Source organism: Panthera uncia, chromosome F1 (genome assembly GCF_023721935.1).
Source record: "Panthera uncia isolate 11264 chromosome F1, Puncia_PCG_1.0, whole genome shotgun sequence".
Lineage (NCBI taxonomy): Eukaryota > Metazoa > Chordata > Mammalia > Carnivora > Felidae > Panthera > Panthera uncia.
The window spans coordinates 29,573,396-29,595,646 of NC_064813.1; the positions used below are offsets into that span (position 1 = coordinate 29,573,396).

Consider the following 22,251-nt stretch of genomic DNA (forward strand, 5'->3'; position numbering starts at 1 on the left):
TGGAAGAGAAGCCCCTTTACCCTCCTTCAGTGCCCCTTCCAGCATCCTCGACTGTGAACAGCATACTCTATAAAGGAAAAATTCTGAAAGAGTCCAATCCATTCATGTAGAACAGAAAATGAAAGAAGGAACTTGAAGCTAAGAGGAAATAAACAGATAACTGGCATGGCTTCTTAGAATTACCGATATAAAAACCCTAGGAATTCCAGGCCTATCTTGAAAGGCAGCAATTTCCCCAATGTCAATGAGAAATACAGCTGGTATCAGAATATACTCTACAAAGCCACTGCACAAAAATCAACGTGGTACAGAAATAGGTATTACTATAAAAATAAGCAAATGCCACAAAAGAAAAAACTTTTAATTAGTGGCAATGCATGTGAAAAGTCAATGTGTAATGAAGATGGCATCCATTTCATTGGGAAAAATACCTATTATTTAATAAATACCTTAGATGTCTATCCATCTGAAAGAAACATAAAAATGAAGTATTATCTGACATCCCATTCAAATATAAATTCCACATGGATATTAAAAAGAATTTTTTTAGGGGCGGCTGGGTGGCTCAGTTGGTTAAGCGTCCAACTTCAGCTCACGTCACGATCTTGCGGTTCGCGGGTTTGAGCCCTGTATTAGGCTCTGTGCCGACAGCTCAGAGCCTGGAGCCTGCTTCAGATTCTGTGTCTCCCTCTCTCAAAAATAAATAAACATTAAAAAAATTTTTTTTATTTTTTTAAGCTCTAAAAATCATCTCACGAGCAAATGGAGGAATTGGGAGACATTTCTAACCAAGACCAGAAATCCAAAATCTTAGGGGATGGAGGGGGCAGGAATAGAAGCGAACATACAAAAATGTGTTGGGAAAAGCTATTACAAACAATTGTAAAATATGTACATGTAGTGTATATAAATGTATACATCGCTCATACACATATGTATGCAGACGTGCATATGAGTCAAGTATGTACAATGTATGCAATGTGCATAAATGCATGTTTCCTGACTCCATCTGCTGAAAGAACACAAAAGCGATTTGCAATGAGTATATATCTACTACCCAAATAATGGCCTCTGCAGCAGCCAGGGTCCACCCCGAAAATGGAGTCCACACAGCAATTTGAACAGAGAAAGTCTTACAAAGAATTATTAACTATTTGCACAGGATTAACTACTAAAAGGGACGAACAGAGAACTCTAAGGAATACCCTAGAGTTCAGGGAGAGAGCCAGAGGCAAGAGTTGGAAGGGGCATCTCCTTCTCAAGTTGGAGTTCACATCTCACTGGAGATAGTGTGGCTGCGGCACACTGAATGAGAAAATTAGCTGGGTTACCCCAGCTAGAGCTGTCCTACGGCAGGAAGGCCAAAGTTGATGGACAAGAACCTGCAGGCTGGGACTGATAAGCAGGAAACTCTCTGCTGTGGTGTCAGCATGTCAAGAGCAGAAGGCAGGGAGCCGCAGGCAGGAACTGGCAACAGAATCTGCTAGAGCATGAGCGCCATTGAAGTATCTATCACACACACACCACCGGCAGCAGGGCAAGCAGGAACAGAGGACTGAGACTCTCTGTGCCTCAGTTTTGTGTTAATATCTTGCAAAGCCACGAACCTAACAGGTGTTACTCAATCAGTATACCCAGAGCCCATCCCAAAATGTCCGCATCTGGCCTGGTTGGGTGCCTCAAACTGCAACCATTCACATTATAAGGAAGGTATCAGAAAAAATATACAAAGTAAAAACTTTTCAAAATCCCCAAATTTCAGAACTGTAATTCAATATCATCTCTTGTTGTGTTCCCACATGTTTTTATTTTTTATTTGCTTGACGGGCCGGAGTTGGAGTTGTTGGTATGGTGTAGTTTCACAAAAGGGAAGAATAAATGCATTCTGAGTAATCAACCTATACCACGAACGTGAAAAAATAACTTCAAGTGCATGCTGCATGATGTGAATGATCTTTATAAAGGGCTTTTGACTTCACAGTACAGCATTTCAGGGTTCAGCACATACACATGATTAGCCAATCATCACTTTTTAAAGTCACAATTTCAAAATCGTCACTTACCAAACACTATCCCTTTAGCAAATGGAGGAAACAATTCTGAATGTCGGAATAAGTTTTTGTGAATTTGCCATAGTTCTTTGTGTAGTTTCTTAAAGTCACTGTATCTCTTCCATACGATTATCTAAAGAGAAAGGAAAATTAAATGTGTACCTCACAGTGAAACTACATAGGTTCAGATATCTGAACAAATAATCTTTTTCCATTAAAGAGCTCAAACTGTCATGCAAAGGCAAACAAATATATGTTTGAACCAACATGGTTAACTGTCTGAAATTAAATAATAATAGTTCATTAAAAATATAAAGTAGCTGGGGCACTTGGGTGGCTTAGTCGGGTGTGTCCGATTCTTGATTTCAGCTCAGGTCATGATCCCAGGGTGGTGGGATTGAGCCCTGTGTGGGGCTCTGCACTAAGCATGGAGCCTACTTAAGATTCTCTCTCTCTCCCTCTGCCCCTCTCCCCCACTCGCACACACGCTCTCTATCTCTACAATAAAATTATACACACACACACACACACCATGCAAAACAGCAATTCTTTCTCTAACTTTTCTGCTTTGGTTTTTAAATTTCATTTTAAACAAGTACTGTTTTCTTCATACTGCAAAAATATTCAACCTGGTACAAAGAAGGTCTATACTATCTAAAATGTCACTTAACCTCTTCAAAAATCAATTACTATTGGCCTGAAACAAGCCAGATGTCAAAATACATATTCTGTCTCAAAAACAGCATGTTTATAAACACAAAATAGTTAATTTAGACAATTTTTAAACATCAAGTACCCACACACCATTTGCCTAAAAGGATAAACTAATTAACATGGAAAAAGAAATGGTTGTGTAGCAAGTAATTAACATGAACGTTTACATTTCATAAATCTTATTTCACAAATCCCAGTTAAAAGTAATAGTAAAGATTTCTTAAGGCAAGATGAATCCTGAAAACAATACCATTAAACCAAGTATATTTCAAAACAGAAAATAAGTCATCCAGATTATAAAACACATAAAGTTTACTTCCATTAACTTGAATTACTATTTAACCTTATTCAGATTAAATTAGTAAAAAGAAAACAGATTTGACACAACTTTGATATCACTGATTCAGCCCCTCAGTCTCCACAAAATAGGGTAAAACTGAGTTTTAAATTTCATTACTGGTATACTAGGGTCTTTGCTTCTTAAAAACCTAATTGCCTCACTTCTAACGAACTCAATAGAGTGTAACGCTAATAAGCAAATCTTAGGCCATGCAGGTAATCAAGTGTGATTTAAGAGACTCTTGTCAAAAAATGACTCTCTGCATATAAGAAATTCTTCACTAAACTTTATCATACTGCCTAAAATTCTACCATGATGAGTTTCTTGTTTTTAATATAGTTATTAATCCTAGGAGACTAGTCAGACTATAATATGAATTAATCTAAACTGTCTCCTCTGGATGCTTCCTTTTATTTATTTATTCAACAACAAAAATAGTCACCAAAACAATTATTTTCAAGACCCTATTCTGTGCTAGGCTCTCTGTAAGCACAAAGGATGAAGAAATGAGAACGCAGCACCTGCCTTCAAAGACTTCCCAGCCTAGTTGGGCAGGATAAGCCAACACAGTGATGATGTCACAAGACAGTGTGATAGATGCAGACAAGGAAGCCCAAGGGAGTTATGGAAGGAGCACCTACAGAAGGTCTTATCTTAGGTAAGCATTCTGAAGGGAAGTAGCAATTAGACCAACAAAAATAGAGAAGGGACTGGGGATGAAGTTTGTAAAGGAGAGTGAGAGGTCAAATATAATTACGAGAATTTGGGCTTTTGCAACTGAATAAATCATGGTCCTACTCTCTAAAGTGAAGAAAAAGGGAGAAGAAACTTTTAAGATAAGAACAAAGTTCAATTTTAGGCATATTTGACACAGATTTGGAGTTCAAGAGTGAGAACTAAGCAAGATGTATTAATTTGGGAATCATCAGCAGAGAGGTGGCAATCACTCAGGAAAGGTTTCTCAGCATCGGTAACGTGAGGAGTCTAACAACAAAACAATGGCAAACCCTAACACTGAGAGGCCAGCCAGAAGTAAGGAAGAGGAAACCAAGTGCAAAGTAAGTGTTTAAGGAGCTTAGCTGTGGGGCACCTGGGTGGCTCAGTCAGTTAAGCATCCGACTTTGGCTCAGGTCATGATCTCACAGCTTGTAAGTTCGAGCCCTGCGTTGGGCTCTGTGCTGACAGCTCGGAGCCTGGAGCCTGCTTCAGATTCTGTGTCTCTCTCTCTGTCCCCAAACCCACTTGCATTCTGTCTCTGTCTCTCTCAAAAATAAATATTTTTTTAAAAAGTTAAAAAAAAAAAAAAAAAGCTTAGTTGTGCCATGACACAGTCCACCTGGATGGAAGAAGAGATTTTATTTTAAAACAAAAGTGAATGGGACAAAAGCTGACAGCAAAGAACCAAGAGTCCCAGTAAAAGACAGAGCAAGAGGAGCTAACAACTAAGACAGCCAAAACAACACTCGAAAAGGAAACAGTCTCTGGACAGTGAGCTTACAAGTGACTTCAATTTTCATATTTTTTGCTTCTCTGTAGTCTCTAGTTTTGATACGGGAAAATAATTCTATCATAGGAAAAACAACAATGTTATTTTTATATTTTTAAAACATATCAAATTACAATGGCACCATGTTGCCAACGGCTTAAGGAAGAAATGGGTGATGGGCTTTGCATATGGTAAATGCCATCCCCAAAGCCTTTATAAACGAGATATAAGAGCTATTTGAAAGACTGTAGCTCTTAGAAACAATTAAATTAAATTAAATTAAATCTGCAGATAAAATTTCTATTCTAGTTAGGGCCATTTTTAAATAAAGGCAGAGTAACTTAAGGGGCAAAAGTTAACAACTTAATCACAATAATGATAATAACATGGTCTATAAACTGGCAGATTGTCTATCAGAGTAAGAATTAGAGCCCCAAAGGTGAGACTCTTCATCATGCCTAATTTATTCACTCACATACTCCTTATTCTCAACACTGAAGCTACAGAACCAAAATACCTAAGAGCAAATATAAACCCTCAAGAAATGAAGGAAACCAAAGCATCACAAAGTGTCACCATCTACTGCCTTTTTTTCTTCATACTCCTTGTAACCTTGGACATTTCTAGAAATCTTCCAAATGGAGAAGTGAACAAAAGCATACTTCCATTACATTAGCAAGTACTGATGTTTGTAACTGGACTACACAAAGTCCCAAAAGATGCATGCAAAAAATTACTTTCCCTAATAATTCTTTCCTATTACAAAAAAAGTTGCATAATAGCTATTGCTCTATTGAACCAACCCTGCAGAAATTTCTTATTCGTGAAAGTTACTTTGCATAAAATTCCTCAATTAAATATTACTTCAGTGACAATCATATACAGACTACCGCTTTAGTAAAAGCTTAACTTTCATTAAAACATTCCCTTAAAATAATTTTTACAGAAAATAAATGTTATCTTTTCAGATAATTTCACTTAATGAGAGCAAAAACCTGTAGATCTCATAAACAAAGCCACTCATTCAATTAAGTCTGTCCTCTGATAGAGTATTTAAAATTGCTGAATCATCTTTTCTTGCAACCAACGTCACTACTATATTTCCTTATGGATTTTCTTTCTCCCCTTTTCAAGACTCTTCTTTCCCTTGACACATTTCTAAATGTAAAGTTCTATTTCAGCTCTCCTTTCCCAAATTTCACCAGTGAAATCTACTACCTATAGAGAAACAGAGTTATAGGTTACTTTTTTTTTTAAAGGTAGGGGAGGGAGAGCACAATATATCTCTAGTTCTTTCTTTTCTGCAGGTGTTCATGCTTTTGAGAATCTACTGAACGAGAGGCCCCATTAACTGCTGCTGTCCCCTCAGATTTTCCCATGCTGCTATTAAAAAACAAAAACTTAGAGGGCGCCTGGGTGGCTCCGTTGTTAAGTGTCCAACTCTTGATTTCAGCTCAGGTCATGATCTCACAGTTGTGAGACTGAGCCGAGAGTGGGGCTCCATGCTTAGCACGGAGCCTGCTTGGGATTCTCTCTCCCTCTCTCTGTCCCTCCCCCACTTGTCTTTCTCTCAAAATAAATAAACATTTTCAAAATATATAAAATAAAAATTAGAGGGAATTTTTTTTAAGTTTATTTATTTATTTTGGGTGACAGAGCGTGAGCAGGGAAGGGGCAGAAAAATCAGGCTCCAAGCAGGCGCCACACTATCAGCATGGAGCCCAACTCCAGCTCGAACTCCCAAACCATGAGATCATGACCTGAGCCGAAATCAAGAGTCAGTGGTTCAATCGACTGAGCCACCCAGGTGCTCTTTTAGAGGGAATTTTTAAGGGATAAAAAACAATTTTTTTTAATCTATCCTGGATAATTTTACGATTATTCCACGTGGGTATTTCAGCATTCTTAGTTAGAAGACACTGCTACCCGGTAGCATGTGCCAAGCATGTGCGAATACATCTATCAAAGAAAACCAGAAGAGGAAACCAGCAAAACGTCGCTGGTTTTAGAAGGATAGCATATTACTGGCCCTATATTTGGTTGGACTAACAGTACATCTTCTAATCCTCGATAGCTCTTGGGAAGCCTGATTAAATTCTAAAACAGTTAACTAAATGAATCTGTTAACAGGAGAGAGAAAGTGAAAGGCAAGAAAATGGAAACAAATTCTGGGTAGTGAATTTCTCTCCTAAATGAGAATTCCAATGTTTAAATGAAATACATGAGAAGCTAAAGTGTTGTTATAATTTCTAAGTCATTTTATATTTTAAGAAGCCAACCAGACAGAAGACATTTTAAAAAATTTTTATATCATTTCTAACAAAGGACCATGCAATCATCTAACTAAAGGACACTTACAAGAGTATTCTGATGAATGGTTCACCAACAGTTGTTATTATAAAAGAGTTTTCCCCAAAAAAGGATTAAGGAAATGGCAGAGAGTATGTTCATGGATGGGTTGGTTCAGGATTCTCCCTGGAAAATGGGAACATCAAGCTACAAACTACAGCATAGCAATCAGACAATGTATTCAAAGGAAATACAACCCATTTTTAATTTTAACAGAGTTGTAAAATTTCAAAAGCAGAACAGCCTATACTATTAATTCAACATAATTAGAAGAATTTTAAAGAAAGTTCACACTAACCAATTGACACTTAAGTAGAGAGAGTACTTTAAAGAATGGTGCAAATTACTTTCACTTCCTTTTTGGGAGGATATAGACATAGAAATTGACATATCCTTTTCTTCCAAGATAACAATATTACAATATTCCATTCCTGGCTACTGAGGGGGAAAAGTGAGATATATTAAAATCCCTAAGGAAAATAGTACGAAATCTTTTAAACTCTTTTTAACCACAGGACAAAAACAAATACTGGATCAAATATAGCAAGAAATGATAATGTATAAAAGTTCAAATATGGTCTAAGCCTGATGGTCACACACTCAAATCAACCAGTACCAAACAATCAACTTAAATGTATGAATCAAGCCAGGCTTAAGTAAGGAGCAGTGGGACTTGTTAGAAAATACATACTCCACCTAAACACATTAAAATTCAAATGGAAAAAAAAAAAAAAACCTGCTGTAGAATCAAGAATGCCAATTTATAATGTCTTTTTTAAACACTTCAGTAAGAAAAAAAAATTTCCCCAACATACGTGCTTCTAATCATAGTGTAAATGAGCAGGTAAATAAAATAATGAAAGTAAATAAAAAAAAATGTTAAAAGAAACAAGCTCCTCAGCTAGGATTCCTAAGGGTCTATAACAAGCGCAAAGTAATTACAAATAGAGAATTATATAGCGTTAAGCAAAAACACAACAAGCTGGCGTCATTTTAGAGAAGAGTCGGCAAAAGAACAACAAATTTAAAAAAGAAACAGTTACACCCAAAGCAGTTTTCCAAGCTGTCAACACGCCAACTCAATATAAAAGTGAAAGTAAGGGTGCCTGGGTGGCTCAGTCGGTTGAGTGTCCAAATTCGGCTCAGGTCATAATCTCACTGTTCGGGGAGTTCCAACCCTGCATCGGGTTTGCAGCTGTCAGCACAGAGCCCCTTTGGATCCTCTGTCCCCCCTTCTCTCTGCCCCTCCCCAGCTCATGCTGTCTCTCAAAAATAAATGAACATTTAAAAAAAGTCAAAGTAGACAGGAACCCATAATTTATTATGATGATCTTTAAAATTAATATTAGTTACTCAAATACTTTTCATTTTTTATTAGTTATCATGACTTTGAAATAAATAAGAGCTCTTAACTTATATTGAAACCTTATGTTAGTTATCAAAAATATTATCACAGGGGTGCCTGGGTGGCTCAGTCGGTTGAGCATCCAACTTTGGCTCAGGTCATGATCTCGGGTTCGAGCCCCACGTCGGGCTCTGTGGTGACAGCTCAGAGCCTGGAGCCTGCTTCAGATTCTGTGTCTCCCTCTCTCTCTGCCCCTCCCCCACTCATGCTCTGCCTCTCTCTGTCTCAGAAATAAATAAATATTAAAAACAAAAATTAAAAAAAATATTATCACATTAAACAGCTCTATAATTCCTTAAATTCTTCCTCGTGTAACTTAACATGTACTTAACAGATCCAGACAAACATAAATATAGACATACCAATATTCAGTTTCCTCAACAAAGCATTTAATTAAATTTGTATCAAATATATAAAATAAAATTTCATATGTATAAACATGTTACCTCCTGGACATCTTCTGGGTTTCTTCGAGAAACAACCTAAAACAAAACATACACAGAAATATCTCATCATTACCAAAATTTAAGATTTCAAATTTGCATAACTACTTTCAACAGTATTTGTATAAATAATTCAATTTGTTTAAAAGAAAAGAAATACCATATTTTATCACTTAGCTATATATATCTTCTATATATCACTTATATCACTCAGCTATATAATAACTTCACCATCTGAAACACGCTACAAAATTAAGAAAAAGGCAGCTAACAAAAAATCCACACACTAAAGTTCATGCATTACATTCATAAGAGAATGCCCTGGCTTCACTCTTCCTTGACATAATTCTAACAAGCTAGCCCATCCCCCTTCTGAGCCTCCATATAAGGTAAAAGCAAAAAACTCAGCAGTACCCACACAAAGCGTACAAGAGACGGCTCTGTATTACTTGTTATAACTGTATGTGAATCTACAATTAGCTCAATAAATAATTTCACTTTAAAAAAAAGCAGCCACAATGGCCAGACACACCGATATCTGTGAGAAGTAATCACTGACCATATAACGATGAAGAAAAAAACAAAAGTAACTTATAAAACATTATAATCCTATCAGGGTTTTCAGGGACAAATAATCCTATCAATATTCCCTGGGCAAAGAGAAAGAGGGAGGATTCTTTCATATTTTTCTAATTATAAAAGCCAAAAAGTCTAACACCATTTAGAAAGATTTCCTCACTGGGGCACCTGAGTGGCTCAGTCAGTCAGGTGTCTGACTTTGGCTCAGGTCATGATCTCACAGCTCATTGAGTTCAAGCCCCGTGTAGGGCTCTGTGCTGACAGCTCAGAGCCTGGAGCCTGCTTCGGATTCTGTGTCTCCCTCTCTCTCTGCCCCACCAGAGCTTGTGCTCTGTCTCTCAAAAATGAATTAACATTAATAAATAAATAGATAGATAGATAGATAGATAAATTTAAAAAAAGATTTCCTCACAAAACTTAAAAAAAGAAGGCTGGGTGTTTAAATCATCAAATAGCATTTTAGTGGGAAAAACTGACATTTGATACATAATACCATCTAGGCAAATGTAAAATTCACGTACTTGATGCTACAATATGCACCTTGCAAAGACAAGAAGAAAACATCAAACACATTAAAACAGTTGCCTATGGATGAGAGAAAGAAAAAAGTCTTTGATGACTGGTCACGATACCACGAACTGAACATGATGATCAACTCAACACTACTCCTGAGGTCCAAAACAAAAAATATATATATACTATTTAAAGTCAGCCAGGGTGGCTCAGTTACCACCTGGGTGGCTCAGTCAGTTAAGTATCTGACTCTTGATTTCAGCTCAGGTCATGATCTCACACTTTGTGAGATCTAGCCCCGCAACCAGCTCTGCACTGACAGATTCTCTCTTTCCCTCTCTCTCTGGCCCTCCCCGGCTCATAGTCTCCAAATAAATAAACCAACTTTTTAAAAAAAAAGGACAACAAGGGGTGCCTGGGTGGCTCAGCTGGTTGAGCGGCCGACTTTGGCTCAGGTCATGATCTCACGGTCTGTGAGTTTGAGCCCCGCATCAGGCTATGTGTTGGCAGCTCAGAGCCTGGAGCCTGCTTTGGATTCTGTGTCTCCCTCTCTCTCTGCTCCTCCCCTGCTTGTGCTCTATCTCTCTCTGTCTCTCAAAAATAAATAAATGTTAAAAAAAAAATTTTTTTTTAAGGAAAATGAACAAACTGAGCCTTCAGACCCATACTTTTATAACTTTTAATGCTGTATTAGCAATTATCTCAACAAGTAGTATCAACTCTAAAAAATACTGTAAATTCTCTCTGATACAGGTTGCTAACTAGCATTTAGTAACTTTTTTCTGGGTGAATTTCAGTATTTTGTCATAAAATTCAGCCAATAAATTCCACAGAAGATGGAATTTAAAGTGGTGATTCCTTCTGTTTAAAGTTCATACATTTCCACTGCAAGCGTTACCTATCATGGGTAAGATGCTAGACATATATCTTGAAAAGCCTCTTGCTACAGAGAATTCTATCCCCAAGTCATCTTCAAAATTATGACCCTAAAGCAGCGCTTCACAAACCGTGCTGTACGGAATATCAATATTCTTTAAAATCAGTGCTCTTAAAGGAAGAGCTTAATGACAATTTCAGTTTACCTTTATTTAAAAAAGAAATGTTTTGGGGCGCCTGGGTGGCTCAGTCGGTTGAGCGGCCGGCTTCGGCTCAGGTCATGATCTCACGGTCCGTGAGTTCGAGCCCCGCGTCGGGCTCTGTGCTGACAGCTTAGAGCCTGGAGCCTGTTTCAGATTCTGTGTCTCCCTCTCTCTGACCCTCCCCCGTTCATGCTCTGTCTCTCTCTGTCTCAAAAATAAATAAACGTTAAAAAAATTTAAAAAAAAAAAGAAAGAAATGTTTTTGGGGCGCCTGGGTGGCTCAGTCGGTTGAGCGGCCGACTTCGGCTCGGGTCATGATCTCGAGGTCCGTGAGTTCGAGCCCCGCGTCGGGCTCTGTGCTGACAGCTCAGAGCCTGGAGCCTGTTTCAGATTCTGTGTCTCCCTCTCTCTGACCCTCCCCCGTTCATGCTCTGTCTCTCTCTGTCTCAAAAATAAATAAACGTTAGGGGCGCCTGGGTGGCGCAGTCGGTTAAGCGTCCGACTTCAGCCAGGTCACGATCTCGCGGTCCGTGAGTTCGAGCCCCGCGTCAGGCTCTGGGCTGATGGCTCGGAGCCTGGAGCCTGTTTCCGATTCTGTGTCTCCCTCTCTCTCTGCCCCTCCCCCGTTCATGCTCTGTCTCTCTCTGTCCCAAAAATAAATAAAAAACGTTGAAAAAAAAATTTTTTTTAAATAAATAAATAAATAAACGTTAAAAAAAAAATTTTTTTAAATAAATTTAAAAAAGAAATGTTTTTTACAGCAGAATTTCTAAAGGCCTTTAATATATTATTATGCCTAGTAAATCTCCAAAAGGAAAATAAAACAGTATTTCCCCAGGTCATCTATCCACTCCACTTTTTATTTTTATCATGTTATTTGTTGTTATTTTATTTACTTAGTGCAACATCCACTAAATTTGGAACACATTTGGGAAATACCGCTGTAATATCTGTAGTCTATCTGCCCCTGTTAATGCCAACAGCAAATTCTGAATTTAGGAAAACAAATAAGGGCTTACAGTGAAGGTAACTGTCTCCTACTGTGCTAAGATATTAAATCCTTTACTTCATTTAATCATCACAACAACCCTGCCTGGCAGGACAAGATAACCAAGCCCAAGAGCATTACTAATACTAAACATATTAATCAGTTACAGGCAGGACTGGATCTCAGAGCCATGATTCCAAACAAAGTAGTCCTTGCAGTACATAACCAAATCAGCCCTCCTAAAGATTAAAATTCCAAGTATGCAAGTAATATTCCTGATGCCTATTAGGTAAATCCATTTTGTCTTTTACAGAGAAATGTAAGTCAACCAAAAAATAGCAGCCGAAGAAGTGCTTTGGCAGAAGAGAAGGCGCTAAGAAAGGGGTTTGAATACAGGCTCTAGTACTAGCCACTAACTGCTTTTTTACCAGTTGGGTAATAAACCAAAGAAAAAGCAACCTTAAAACGAGCCCTCTTGGGGCGCCTGGGTGGCTCAGTCGGTTAAGCGTCCTACTTCAGCTCAGGTCACGATCTCACAGTCTGTGAGTTCGAGCCCCGCGTCGGGCTCTGGGCTGATGGCTCAGAGCCTGGAGCCTGCTTCCGATTCTGTGTCTCCCTCTCTCTCTGCCCCTCCCCCATTCATGCTCTGTCTCTCCCTGTCTCAAAAATAAATAAACATTAAAAAAAAAACTTTTAAAACGAGCCCTCTTGCCTATCTTTAAAACAAAGACCTGAGGTTAGGGCTTGGCCTAGCTCAGGACCATAATAATCAACAGATCATACAGTAATTAGATCCTCTGTATCCATTTCACAGTGTTAATTTATTTTATATAAATAACAAGTTATTTCATACAAATATAAAATATAAATATATAAATTTTATAAAAATATAAATATGTATTTATATAAATATAAAATATAAAAATAATTTATTTTATATAAATTATTTTATATAAAATTTATTTTATCTTACTTTTGAATAAGTATTACCAAGTTTCCTTAAAAGTCAAGTCTAAAATACTCATTTATCTAATTACCATCAAAATTATGATTTGAAATCACTCTCTTAACTCAGACCTACACAAAAGAATTGTCTTCTTCATGAGATTGATAGTTCCTAGAAAACAAAGCTACAAAAATTATTCAAACATATTATATCGCCTACAAAAAAATGATCACAAAATAAGTCCCTTTAGATCCAAGTAGGAATGAGTCAAATATAAATTTTAAGAAGCTACTTTTATGAGCAACTTATTACAGTCAAATCTGACGGCTGTTCAGCTACTAGTTTGGTAATAGCAGAGCTAAGAAGATAAAGGGTTTACAAAAGTAACATTCTTTTTAAAACTTAGAGTCAAGATACAAATAATCAAACATGGAAAAAAAAGAGAGAGAGAGGGACATGCCCACTCTCCATTTCTCAAAGATATGACTCTCCAAATGTAGGATGGGAATAATTGGATATACGAAAATGTAAGGTTACACTATAGTGAACATTTTCCATCGTGCCCATTAGGTAAACCAAATGGCACATTCATCAATGTAATGCACACAATCCTGACTTTCAGACATTTGAGTTTCACAAAATCCATACTTTCATATAAATATACTGACACCTTTAAACTGCATTTCATACACACACACACACACACACACACACATACACACACACACCCTGGCAAGAAAAGGAGATACCTCAAAGTGCCCAGCTCACGCAGTCCTCCTACCAAACTCAACCTTCCCTCCCACCCCGTCACCTGCATCTCAGTTCCTCTCTCCCTCTTTTCCCTGCAGAGCTGCAGGTGTCACTGGTTGGCAAGAATATTTGGGTTGGTTAATCACCTGCCAACCAGGTAGTCTGGACCCAAGAGACAGCACCTGCACAAACCATAATTAGACACTTTACGACACTGTTTAGTTCTCTGGAATGAAAGAACTCCCATATAAGATAGAGAAGTCAATGGGAAAAAAAATTTAGGCATTCCACTTTCTAACAAGTTTTTACAAAAGTAATATGTTGAAAGGAATTATTGCTTTCTACATCATTAAAATCCCAAAATCTAAAGAGAGAATAAAGAAACTACAACAGCAAGTTACTTTTGGATACTCAATAAATGTTAAAGTTGTTTTTCTCACTTCAAATTTTACCAACCATTATAGCATCACTCTAAGGTAAACTATTTTGCAAAGTTCAAGGAAAATCAAAACGCTTACTGTTAAAGTTTGCAGTTTAACATAAAATCTTAATGTGAACTCAAATGCCCAAGCATATAAGTTGTCAATAAACAAAATGCAAACAGAATTTTAAAAGCTGCTTACTAAAGTTTTTGGTATGTGAGATGGTTTTCTATTAAACAATATTAAGAGTCAAAAACAAAGGTAGAATGAAACATTACTCTAGGAAAAAACTGAACAACTTAAGAGCCATGAGTTTTCAAAATTTCTAATCATAAATACATTTTTCAATAAATTAATCTTCCCCCACCCCCATGACTACTCCATTTTTTTTTAATTTTTTTTTTAAATTTTTTAACGTTTTTTTAATTTATTTTTGAGACAGAGAGAAACAGAGCATGAACAGGGGAGGGGCAGAGAGAGAGGGAGACACAGAATCGGAAGCAGGCTCCAGGCTCTGAGCTGTCAGCACAGAGCCCAAAGCGGGGCTCGAACTCACGGACCGCGAGATGGTGCCCTGAGCTGAAGTCGGACGCTTAACCGACTGAGCCACCCAGGCGCCCCATGACTATTCCATTTACTGAAAATATTTCCAGAGTAAGCCCACACCGATTATTTCTTCAAGAAACTTTCATGGAGCTACTGATCTAACAACTGGTAATGAGTGGTAATTCTCACCACTTTAACACTAAACATTTGTAATAATGTAAACAGTTAATTAAGGGTTTAAAATTTAGTAGGCTTGTATTTCCTTATAGTGGCTTCAGTTATTACTTGCAATGTTTATGAATATGAATTACTTTCAAAATAAAATGCTAACAAAACCAAAAATTAAATCTGCTGCCTCCCATATACAAAAACTCCACAGTGACTATCATAATTAAAAGACTGAATGCTTTCCAAGATCAGGAACAAGGGAAGGATGTCCACTGTCATCACTCCTATTCGACCTAGTACTACAAGTCCTCGCAAGAATAAGGCAAGAAAAAGAAATAAAGGACATACAGACTAGAAGGAAAAAATAAAACTGCCCCTTTTGCCAAACATGTATTGTCTATGTAGGAAAAGATGAGAACTCTACCAAAAACTCCTAAACTAATAAGTGACTTTGAAAAGGTCATAGATATAAGGTCAACACAAAAATGAACTCAAATGTCTTTATACCAGCAATAAAAAAATGAAAACCAAATTTTTATTTTTTTCTCCAACCCACATTTTATTTTTTTATATTAAATATAATTTATTGTCAAATTGGTTTCCATACAACACCCAGTGCTCATCCCAATAGGTACCCTCCTCAATGCCCATCACCCACTTTCCCCTCTCCCCCACTACCCATCAACCCTCAGTTTGTTCTCAGTACTTAAGAGTCTCTTATGAAAACCAAATTTTTAATACTACTTACAATAGCTACAAAAAGATGAAATACTGAGGAATATATTTAACAATAATGTCCAGAATCTGTATACGGTCAACATAAAATGTTGAAAGAAATCAAAGAACATCTAAATTAATAGCACGACATACTGTGTTCATTTGCAAATTTACAGATTCAACAGAGTAAAGATTCAATTCTCCCAAAAACTGACCCATAGATTTAATGGAATTCTAATAAAAATCCCATTAGGATTTCCTATATATATAGACAACCTGATCTAAAATTGATCTAGAAAAGCAAAGGAACTAGAATAGTCAAAACTATTTTGAAAAAGAATAAAGTTGGAGGAATTCTACTCCCTAATTTTAAGACTTACTATAAAGATAAACCTACCATAATCAAGACAGTGTGGTATAGAACAAAATAGAGAATCCAGAAACAGATCCACATATACAATGCTGACATTTTTGACAGAGATGCAATTTAAAAAAAGAAAAAAAAGAAAAAAGGCTAGTCTCTTAAACACTGTTTTGTTGCAATTGAACATACGTGTGCAAAAATGAACCTCTGCCTAAACCTCACACCTTATACAAAAATAAACTCAAAATGAATCATAGAGCTAAATGCAAAATGCAAAACAATTTTCTAGAATGAAACACTGGGGAAAAAATTGTGACCTGGGGGTATTAAAGAATTTTTAGATCAAACACTAAAAGCACACTTCATACGAGAAAAAAAAAAATTATAAACGAGAATTTACCAAAATTAAAACTTTTGGCTTTGTGAAAGACACTGTTAAGAGTGAAAAGATACACTACACACTGGGAGAAAATATTTGTAATCACACAGCTGACAACAAACTTACATCCAGAACAACTAAAGAATCTCAAAATTCAACAGTTAGAAAACAAACAACCCAATGAAAAAATGGGAAAAGACATCCTCAAAAGGTTAAATACTGGCTGATTCTATTTATACAACACCCTCAGGAAGACAGAAGTAGAGAGGTAGAGAGCACATCAGTGGTCACCAAAGGGCTAAGAGGTGGGGAGACAAGTGTGAAAAAGAGATAGCATGAGGGAGTGTTTGGGGATGTGGAACTGTTCTGTTTCCTGATGATGGTGGTGGATATTTGAATCTATATGTGTAAAGATTCACAGAAGTATATAACAAGTCAATTTTACTGTATATCAGTTTAAAAAGGAACACTTAGAAAAACAATGCCTCTTTCCAGGCCTCTCTCAAGTTCCTACAGTATCTCCCAGCTAGGCAGCAAGAACACAAAGTTAAAAAGGCAGCCCACCCTCAGGGGAGGAAGCAAACAAGTACAATATGACAAAGGCTTTCATGGAGGAACATATAACACACATGGAGTTCTACACCTAAGAAAGGCTTCCCGGAGAGCACAGGGCAAGAGCTGACACTTCAGATGAGCAGGGATGCCAACACAAAAGAGAACTTTCCAGACAGAGGAAACAGCATCTAACAGAGAGGTAAGGGGCAAGGGGGGGGCCGGTGGAAATGTACTACCATACTTGGGAAACTACAAATAATTCCTTTCCCTAGCACAAGCAGGCCATATACAAGAATATGGTCAGGAATTGAAAGCAGGTTCCTTCCAAGCAATACAACTAGTGTTTCAATTTGAAGCCTTAGAAATGGCAATTTTCAGACTCAAATCAAGCTAAGTACTTCTTCCCTTCATTCCCTACCCCCTTTTTTGTTCACATTATCACAGTTACTGTATTTTCCATGTACCCATCAGTTTTGCCAAACTACAGTAAGGCCCTGTGGGGACACATAGGTCTCCCCATACATACACCCATAGAATCTAATGAAATGTGTTTTATAACATAGGTAGTCAACAGCACAGCACTGGGATAAAAGCACTGTGACTCAGGCCAGTCTACTAGGCTCAAATCTAGACTCCACCCCTGGCTAGCCATGTGACCCTGGGCAAGTTACTTAACCTCCCTGGGCCCCAATTTCCTCATTGATAACGTAAGAATAATAATAGCATCTACTCATTGGGCTGCTGTGGAAAATGTCCTAATTTATATAAAACGCTTAGAACAGTGCTCAACTCATAGTAAGCATCATGTGTTTGCTCTTAATACTCAACAAATGTTAGCAACATAAAATGAGGACTTACATATTCTCAGTCTGAAAACAAACCTAAATTGCTTTAAGTATGCACAAGACTTGCACACTGAAAATTAGAAAATGTCGCTTAAAGGGCTACATAAATGGAAGATACATGGATCAGAAGATTCAATATTGCTAAGATATCAATATCACTAAGATATCTGCTTCTGTAGAAGCTGATCTACATTCTCAAAGTACGCCAATCAAAATCTGGGTAGGCATGTTTATAGAATTTGCCAAACTGATTCTAAACTTTATACAGAAATGCAAACAATCTAGAACAGCCAAGACAATTTTGAGAAAGAGAACCTACTTTCAAGACTTAGTTTAAAGCCACAGTAAACAAGGTTGTATGCCATCAAGAAAAAAGAAAGCATACGTCTATACAAAGACTTATATACAAATGGTCGTGATAACTATACTCATAATAGCCAAAAATTGGAAACCCAACTCAACAGGAGAATGGATTCACTGTAGTATAACCATACAATGGAGTATCAGTCAGCAATAAAAAAAGAGTAAAAACAACAACAGAGATGAATCTCAAGTACTCATGCTAAGTTACGAAGTCAAACCAAAAAACAAAGTGCATACTGTATGATTCCATTTATATCAAATTCTAGAAAATACAACCTGATCTACAATGACAGAAAAATGACCAGTGGTTCCCTAGGGACAGGGGGTGGGGAGGGGGGAACCAAATGCAAAGAGGCCTGGGGGAACTTGTGCAGAGATGACCATGGCAGTGGTGACACAACTATATACATTTGTCCAAACTCATCAAATTGTACAATTAAAACTGGTGAATCTGATTGCACATAAATTGTGCTTCAATTCAAAATATAGACATAAGGCAACAACGCGTTTTTTGTTGTTGTTTTTTTTAACGTTTATTTTATTTTTGAGACAGAGACAGAGCATGAACGGGGGAGGGTCAGAGAGAGAGGGAGACACAGAATCAGAAGCAGGCTCCAGGCTCTGAGCTGTCAGCACAGAGCCCGACACGGGGCTCGAACTCTCGGACCGCGAGATCATGACCTGAGCCAAAGTTGGCCGCTCAACCGACTGAGCCACCCAGGCACCCCAACAACGCATTTTAAAAATAAAAGTATAGTAGGATGCCTAGGTGGCTCAGTTAAGCGTCCGGCTCTTGATTTTGGCTCAAGTCAGGATCTCATGGTTGCGAGATCAAGTCCTGGGCCAGTTCCATGCTCAACATGGAGCCTGCTTGGGATTCTCTCTTTCCCTCCCTTTCTGCTCTTCCCCATGCAGGCATGCACTCTCTCTCTCTCAAATAAACAAAAACAATAATTTTTAAAAATTAAAATGAAAGCATACCTTTTGCTTTCCATACTTGCAGAAAGAATACAGGCAAGAATTTGCCATTCATTTAATGCTGTTGAGAAATCTGCATTACAGTATGAGTTTTGTTAACATAGCATGGTGAAACAACCAAAAACACTGGTAATGGTTCTTGTAGATCTGTGTCTTCTTTAAGTAAAGAACCAAGGAAATCTATAAAACAACTTTCCAATTCTTAATAGAAATATTTATTCTAGGTAAAAATTGATAAACAACACAGCACTTATCTAGGAAATCTGTTAGCCAGCGTGTGACTGGCCATAACGTTAGTCAAGCCTGCTAGGTTCCAGAGAAATGCAAAACTAAGCACAAAGGAGTCTTAAAAAGATGAGAGAGCTCTTATGCTACCTAAAACTTAACAATGGCACTTACTTCCCATGATTCTAATTCTACTTCTACATAAAGGACGCTATAAGGATCAAGAATATAGGGACTGCTTCCTAAAGCTAGGAGAAAATCAATAGTTGGAAACACAGAAGACATCCCTAATCTTTAGCTCACGAAGTTGTCTCAGGGGAGGACTACTTACTTAGTTAATTCTCCTGAGGAAAGATGTTTTTCTCCTTAAGTCTCAAAAAATAATAAATATTTTACTTGTTTTATAATATTACACATACTTTTTCTAAAAAGTATATCTCCATGATGACCCTCAAGCCTTAAAATGAAAAAAGCAAAACAGAAGCCAAAAATGAGGAAATGGCCATTTACAAGGAGAAAAAAACACAGTGTAAGCAATTTCCAGTTCAAATAACCATGGCAATATGCAGCATGCATATCATAGAGATTTGGTTAGTTCTAAGGAAATGTGCTACTTCGTGTTCTAATTTATGTTGTCATACATTAGCTGTTGGTCATAAAAATTAGTTCACAGCTTAAGAAAAGATACTTAAGATGTAAATGAGGTTAACCTTTCCTTCTGTGAAGTAAGACTACAAGTAATAATCATACCCAGTGTTTCCTACTCAAGTTCCACACACAGCTTCAGGGCTTTATGGGCTCTATCCCTCCCATTCACCCCTCTGCCTACCACGCCCTCTGCTTTTCTCTCACCTGTCTGGATTCTTCCCATCCTTCACCACCTATCTTAATTCTTCTCCTTCTCCCTTGAGCCAGAGCAACCTCTCTATCTTCTGAAATCCCACAGCTCTTTTCTGCAGTCTCTGAAAGCATCTAACATTCTCTCTTGTACTACTTTAAGTCCAGTTTACTCTCTTCTATGAAGATCCTTGAAAGGAAGGGACATGCTTTATTCAGTCTTGTATTCCTCATAGCACTTAGTGCCTCAAACCAAACATGTATTGATTGGATGTGCTGCCTAGAATGCCGAGGAAAACATTCCACCGATTTCTTTTCAACACTGTGTGCCATACACTGCCTCAGGTGATGTAAAAGGAAACAAATACCAGTGATGGAGACCTACTGTCGATCTACTAAGAGACACTGACATGTAACCAGGTTAATACAATATAATCGAGGTACATGTTATCATATGGGATGAGTAGGGTGCTGTGAAGGGACCACTATGTATGTTAAAGATTGTTCTAATTCCATAAAGTACGTTAGGAAAGTAGATTTTGAAGGGCCCAATTACCAGAAACGTCTCAGAAGTGGTAATTCTAAGGGTCCCTTAATTTTAGTCTTAAAAAATTTCTTAACCTGAAACTAACACTCCACCAATATAACAACCTTACTTGCATAACTGGAAGTAACAAATTTCCTTCTATCTTCAGTATAACCCTCTGAGATAACCAGGCCTGGTCTTATCTTTAAACAAATTTGCTCCTCCCATCTTCTCACATTTGTCCGGATTGTGCACCATTTCCATAAACCACGTACCACTCTCATGAGCCAAACTCTGTTTACCTAAATATACCTAACCTTTACAGTTCTCAAATCCTCCTTCCTGTGCTAACACAGAGGATTATGCCATCCTCCAAATGTATATTTAGCACTACTACTATCTGTACCTCTCTTTTCTAACAACTAATGATAATAATAAAGTTAATTCTTAACTTTTTATATAACTTGGACTTAAGCAAAACTAGACTGAAATCCCAAATGTGCACCTACCTTATGATGTAAAATTGGTCAAGTTGTGAAACTTCCTTGAACCTCAGTTTCCTCATTAAAATTAGAATTCCATTGGGTAATATGTTCAAAATGCCTAATATACACACACATTCATACATACATACATTACATACATTCGGACTTATTTTTGTTACTCTTCTTTTCCAAGCAGGGAGATGCAAACTCTTTAAAACCCACCGCAAAAGCAATGATGAACAAAGTGGGTACTAAAAATTGCTTAGCTGATGTAAAGAAGCCTCACAACTTTTAAATAGCCCTCAAAACAACTCACACAAGACACACACACACACACACACACACACACACACACCGGTAAAATTTCCCGTATGTCACCTACTGAACACCATGAAAAACTCAGATGCAAAATGACACAACCAGATACAGAGGTCCTAGGCTGGTAACCCTAACACCGACATCCTTCTCAAGAATCTGTCTGCCTCAGTACAAACCTGACACTGTATAAAAGGTCAAGAGAAGAAATATATTTTATTATGTAAGTTAATTTTTCAATCTCCACTATCCCTGGGAAGCAAGCAAAACCACTTCTGCAGATTTCAGCCTCAGACGAGAAAGTCCTAATGGGATAGGGTCTGAGTCATCCATTTAAAACCATCAACGCCTGCCCCACCCTGGAACGAGGGCACTACCGCGACCTTCTACAGCACAGTCTCGAGCATCCAACACTCAGCACCCACCCCAGCCTTCCTGAAGTCCCCACCTCCGACGCGGGTCCAGGCACTAGGAGCCCCCAGTCCCACCCCAGGCTCTGACCCAGGGTCAGGTACCCCCACACCAGGGCACATACCCTGGTCCCTCACGCCCCAACTCAGGATTCTACCCGCGCCTGACACCGGCACTCACCCGGGCGGTGACCTTATACACCGTGTAGCCCCTTGGATGTCGCTGGGGCTCGGTGACAGTGTAGAAACGGGCCAGGTCGGCACCCCGCTCCCGGGGAGAGGTCATCCTCCCGCCGCCTCTGCCGCCGCCGCCGCCGGCCGGGGACCATCAGGACAACCCGGCGCCGCCGCGGTCCGGGATCCCCAAACAGCCGCGAAGCGGCGAGGGGGCGGCGGCTCCACGGCTGCCCTCCGCCGCTCGGCTTGTGCTTCCGGCTCGGCAGAGAAGCTTCCGGGTCAGGCCTTTTCCAGCG

General features: G+C 38.2%; 1 protein-coding gene across 5 annotated transcripts in view; it reads right to left on the minus strand.

Annotated features, from left to right (window-relative positions):
• The window catches only part of RPS6KC1 (ribosomal protein S6 kinase C1), a 215,574-nt gene extending 193,365 nt beyond the window's left edge, over nucleotides 1-22,209 (minus strand). For 3 of the 5 annotated variants that reach the window (XM_049634159.1, XM_049634158.1, XM_049634160.1), the window contains exons 1-3: nucleotides 21,960-22,208; nucleotides 8,792-8,827; nucleotides 2,064-2,184 (exon numbers count right to left, since the gene is read on the minus strand). In XM_049634159.1, coding sequence (XP_049490116.1) covers nucleotides 2,064-2,184; nucleotides 8,792-8,827; nucleotides 21,960-22,064 — 262 coding nt within the window. In that variant the 5' untranslated portion in view covers nucleotides 22,065-22,208. Of the gene's footprint in view, nucleotides 1-2,063; nucleotides 2,185-8,791; nucleotides 8,828-21,959 lie in introns of all 5 variants that reach the window. The other 2 variants (XM_049634156.1, XM_049634157.1) reach the window with 1 other exon arrangement.
• Between the last annotated feature and the right edge of the window lie 42 nt (nucleotides 22,210-22,251).